The sequence below is a fragment of the Equus caballus genome, chromosome 7 (assembly GCF_041296265.1).
Source record: "Equus caballus isolate H_3958 breed thoroughbred chromosome 7, TB-T2T, whole genome shotgun sequence".
Classification (NCBI taxonomy): Eukaryota; Metazoa; Chordata; class Mammalia; order Perissodactyla; family Equidae; genus Equus; species Equus caballus.
This window is the reverse complement of record NC_091690.1, coordinates 79709734-79714513: the sequence shown is the minus strand read 5'-3', so window position 1 is coordinate 79714513 and position 4780 is coordinate 79709734. Positions and strand designations below refer to the sequence as shown.

The 4780-nt window shown below is 33.0% G+C and overlaps 1 protein-coding gene across 1 annotated transcript; it reads left to right on the top strand.

The window, feature by feature from the left end:
* The first annotated feature begins 3634 nt into the window (after positions 1-3634).
* OR5P98 (olfactory receptor family 5 subfamily P member 98) lies at positions 3635-4579 on the top strand. Its single transcript, NM_001391456.1, has one exon. It carries the CDS (start codon positions 3635-3637, stop codon positions 4577-4579), a length of 945 nt encoding a protein of 314 aa, NP_001378385.1.
* Positions 4580-4780: the final 201 nt, after the last annotated feature.

The window sequence follows — 4780 nt, the reverse complement described above, 5'->3', positions numbered from 1 at the left end:
CCACAGCATGCCTTAATCAGTGCTGTGTAGGTCCATACCTGGGATCTGAACCTTTGGACCCCGGGCCACCAAAGTGGAGCATGTGAACTTAGTCACTGTGCCACTGGGCCGGCCCCTAAAATTGTTTTTCTTTTTCCAGCCAGTATTGATAGCTACATAAATTTTAGATTTTATATATCAATTCTACAAAATTCCTACCATATTTTCACTGGGATTTCATTTAATATATAGGTCAGTTTTTGAAGAATTATCATAGGTGTGCAGATTTTGTTATCCTCATAAAATAGGTGGTCGTAAGATATTTTCAATAATTAGAATAACTAGATGTAAGATGTATATTGCATAAAATTTCTAAGTTTACCAAAATAGAAAATCAAAATATAATTATACTGAAAGAATGAAAGTAGTGAAAGACATATGAGTGTGTATGTGTGCATGCTTGTGTGTGTATTAATGTGAATGTTGGAGGTATGCAGAATGACATCTCCATATAGATGAATATATAAAAATTCTGGATCAATAAAGAATGATATAAGCTATATAAAAACCAATTTAAAGCTCCAACTTATTTAATTCAGGCTTGATTAAAATTAAATTACAACCAGAGGACTTAAATTAACAGCTGGAAACTTGAAAGATTAATAAACTGAATTTTTAAGTAAAATAGATTGAGATGACAATGAAGTGAGCTAGCCGTTACATCTTGTTTTATAGATATGAATACAATGTTAGGAAAAAGATATATGATCTAACTAAAGAACTAAAGAAACTAAAATTGTGGTTTTTCAGAGGGTAAGGCTTATACTTATTCTCTACTTTCCTGGAATAAAATTGAGTAGCTTATTTGTAATAAACTTGGATGTGAGATTCCACTTTAACTCTACTTGTTTAATGCTATATATCTTTCAGACTTGATACCACCACATTCCATTGATTGTTAGTTGTGAGAAATGAGAAATAATTAATTTTTATATTATATTTACAATAGAATACTGAATTAAAATTTATTGTATTTCTTGATATTTAACCCATTGATATTTGGTTCTGCCTTTGCTATAATAAATTCAACAAAATATATGTAATCCTCTCAGACTGGAAAAACCACTGGTTTTCTTCTTGTATTAATTATGTTCAAATCAAATAAAAAAGAAAAATAGTAGGAACACATGTTTTCTTTAGCAAAGCACGTTATTAGTGAAAAGTCCATCCAGGAGTGCATCAGGAGAGTGAGGTAGGACTTTCTATAGTTAGAATTAGCAAGAGAATTACATTGTCTTCAGGCTGAAGATAACTGCTTCCATCATCATCTATCTAGTCAAATAAGCCACTAATCAGTCATCATCCTCTTGAGGCATGTAGACTAAGGCTGATCACAAAGTCATCTGAACCTCTTTTGACTTCATAGTTCTCTATCTGTACAACTTTAAAGATATTTATTTTATACTTTTTGTTAAATATATATATACACGTCTTAAGCAGTTGTGTTATTTAAAACTCAACTTTCCGTGGCATTACATCTCATTCCCCAAGGCACCTAATGGAGTGCCCTACATATATCATATAAAACACTTATAAAATGAACAAATGTAGAAAGAATGAAGTTAAGGTTACTCTTTTATATTTGAAATTTAGTATTCCTTAACCCGAAATATCAAAGTAAACTTAGGACCAATATTTAGCTATGAGATATTATATTATACTGTACTCCCAATAATCACCAAGTGAAAGTACACCAACACTTACATAAAAAGAAGAAAACTGATCACTTGAGAATTGACAGAGCTCTTAAAGATTAGTTATGTTTGTGTGAAGTGAACTGCTCAATATTCACTTGAGAATGTGTAATGATCCCGGGTGATTTTGAATTCACAATTGAATCTCTAGAATCTTCAGAGATTTATCCTCAAAGGCAAAAGATAATAAGATAGGCTGGCTGCTATATAATGACAATGACTGAATTTATTGCAGTAAGAGGAATGAATTCTTATTTCAAGAGGTAAGATTTAGGCTTTTGTGAGTTAATCTGATGTATTGATTTTCATTTACCATTTGAGAACACTTTATTCTCTGTGGTTTTGTCTGTACTCACAGCCATACTTGGGAAACAGGGCAGATGTAAACTAGCATCAGCTATCAAGTAACCTAGCTGAATAAGCCTAAATTTCTATAGTCTATTTAGTGTGTATAAATAAGCATAATTCAGGATACCAGGATTCCTCATTTTTTCCCCCATAAAACCAGAAACTCTTATGGTCTCTCAACACTATCTAAACTTGGCACTCAGACATAATGTTAATAAATTCAATAGCTTTAAGATGCTTCAGGGACTTCATGTTAGTAAATATCTTGTAGAAACACTTCCTTTGTTTAATGTTCTGAATGCTTTAGCTTAGAGGCCACCAAATACTTTGGATTAAGTTGAGAACATAAAGTCGAAAAACTTGGAGATGAGGTTCAATCTGGCCACTCACTGGTTGAACCTGGGTAAACTTAACTTTTTAGGCTGGAACTTTATTCACCTGGGTATTATGTTGAAACTAATGTTATTTTGTTCTGTAATACTCCAATTAGAAAACATTGTTACATGAATAAATGATTTGATTTGTTTCAATAAACGTACTTTAATTATATCTTAGATATTAATCATATAATGTTTTGCATAGTAATTAGATTAATATTTCAAACTACTTGATAAAACATTTTACTTGTAATACATAATAAATTTATGATAGGCAATTTCATTAATAACCTTAATTTGAAATTCTTTTCTGTTTCTTCTTTCTCCTGTCAAGAAAATTGTATTTCTCCTTTTAAAAAATGGTCTGTCTTTACTGATAGAAATTGCAAACTTTGTGGTTAACTAGGCACCTCTTTTAAACATTAGCTGTCAGAAAGTAGAAAAGGTAATTTGTTTTCCACCCATTTCCATGAAACTTGACTTCATCATAAGTAATATTTAATTTCATTTCTACCATAGTTACTAAAGCAATGGACTGGATTCAAACTCCCTGGGACTGACATCTTGATTCCACTACTTGCTATGTAAACTTAGGAAAATTATTTAACGTTTTCAAAGTCAGTTTTTTCACCTATAAATAAAATAAAAACAAAATATTATTTCATATAAATTAAATAAACCTATATAAATAAAATTCTTAACACTGTGTCCTCCATTTAGTCAGCATTAAATAAGTATTAGCTATTTTCAGTCTCCGTTACATTATCCTATATTCATACTTTTTTCCTTTTTGCTATACTTAGCATTCCTTTTTATTATTTTCATACATCCTATGTTTCTAATCTTTAGCTTTAAAGCCACTTTAAGTACATTCCTAAAGAATATAGTATAGAGAAAAAGACATACATTGTTTCAAACAGATTTTCTAGTGCTTCTTCTGAAATTTTTACAATATAAAACATTCATTATACATAAATACATAAACTTTTTTCTCTAAAATATATATAAAATATGAAAAACATAAATTTTTTACTCTAAAGTAAAAAATGTTAGTCTAAACGGAATAATTTGTTTACAACAACCTCTATGTGTTAACAAAAAATGAAACAAAATTCATAATTTCTTTAAGGCAGTGATTTCCTCACAGGTTCGTTTTGGTAGCAGCTACGTTGTGTCATGGATGCCCTGGGGGAAGGGAACCACACTTCAATGACAGGGTTCATTTTATTGGGCTTAATTGACGATCCGATCCTTCGAGTTATCCTCTTCGTGATCATCCTGTGTATCTACCTGGTGACCATATCTGGCAATCTCAACACAATCTTTCTTATCAGAATCTCTTCTCAGCTCCATCACCCTATGTATTTTTTTCTGAGCCACTTGGCTTTTGTTGACATGGGCTATTCATCTTCTGTCACACCCAATATGCTTGTAAACTTCCTGGTGGAGAAAAATACCATCTCCTATTTTGGATGTGGCATCCAGCTTGGTTCAGTTGTTTTCTTTGGATCCACTGAGTGCTTCCTTCTGGCTGCCATGGCATATGATCACTTTGTGGCAGTCTGCAGCCCACTCCTTTATTCCACCAAAATGTCCACACAAGTCTATGTCCAGTTACTCATGGTGGCTTATGTAGGTGGTTTTCTCAATGTTTGCTCTTTTACTGTTTGCTTCTATTGTTTACTCTTCTGTGGACCAAATCGAGTCAATCATTTTTTCTGTGATTTTGCTCCTTTAGTTGAACTCTCCTGTTCTGAGATCAGTATTCCCGCAGTTGTCCCCTCATTTACAGCTGGCTCCATCATTGTGGTCACGGTGTTTGTCATAGCTGTCTCCTACATCTACATCCTCATCACAATCCTGAAGATGCGCTCCACTGAGGGGCGCCACAAGGCCTTCTCCACCTGTGCCTCACACCTCACAGCTGTCACTCTGTTCTATGGGACCATCACGTTCATTTATGTGATGCCCAAGTCCAGCTACTCAACTAATCAGAACAAAGTGGTGTCTGTGTTCTACATGGTGGTGATCCCCATGTTGAACCCCCTCATCTACAGTCTCAGAAACAATGAGATTAAGGGGGCTCTGAAGAGAGAGCTTGCTAGAAAAATATGCTCTTAGTGAAGCCTGTTATTTTGTAGCATTTGATATAATAATATACTGTAAATATTATAATAAATGCACAGAATGGTTTGATCAAAATATAAAGGCCCATATGTCATTAGCCAGTGTGGAGGCTTTTAGTAAATGTATGGGGTGGATTTTCTGATATCAAATTGTAAATCAGAGCCCAATAATATGTCACCTTTAATAAAATAAAAC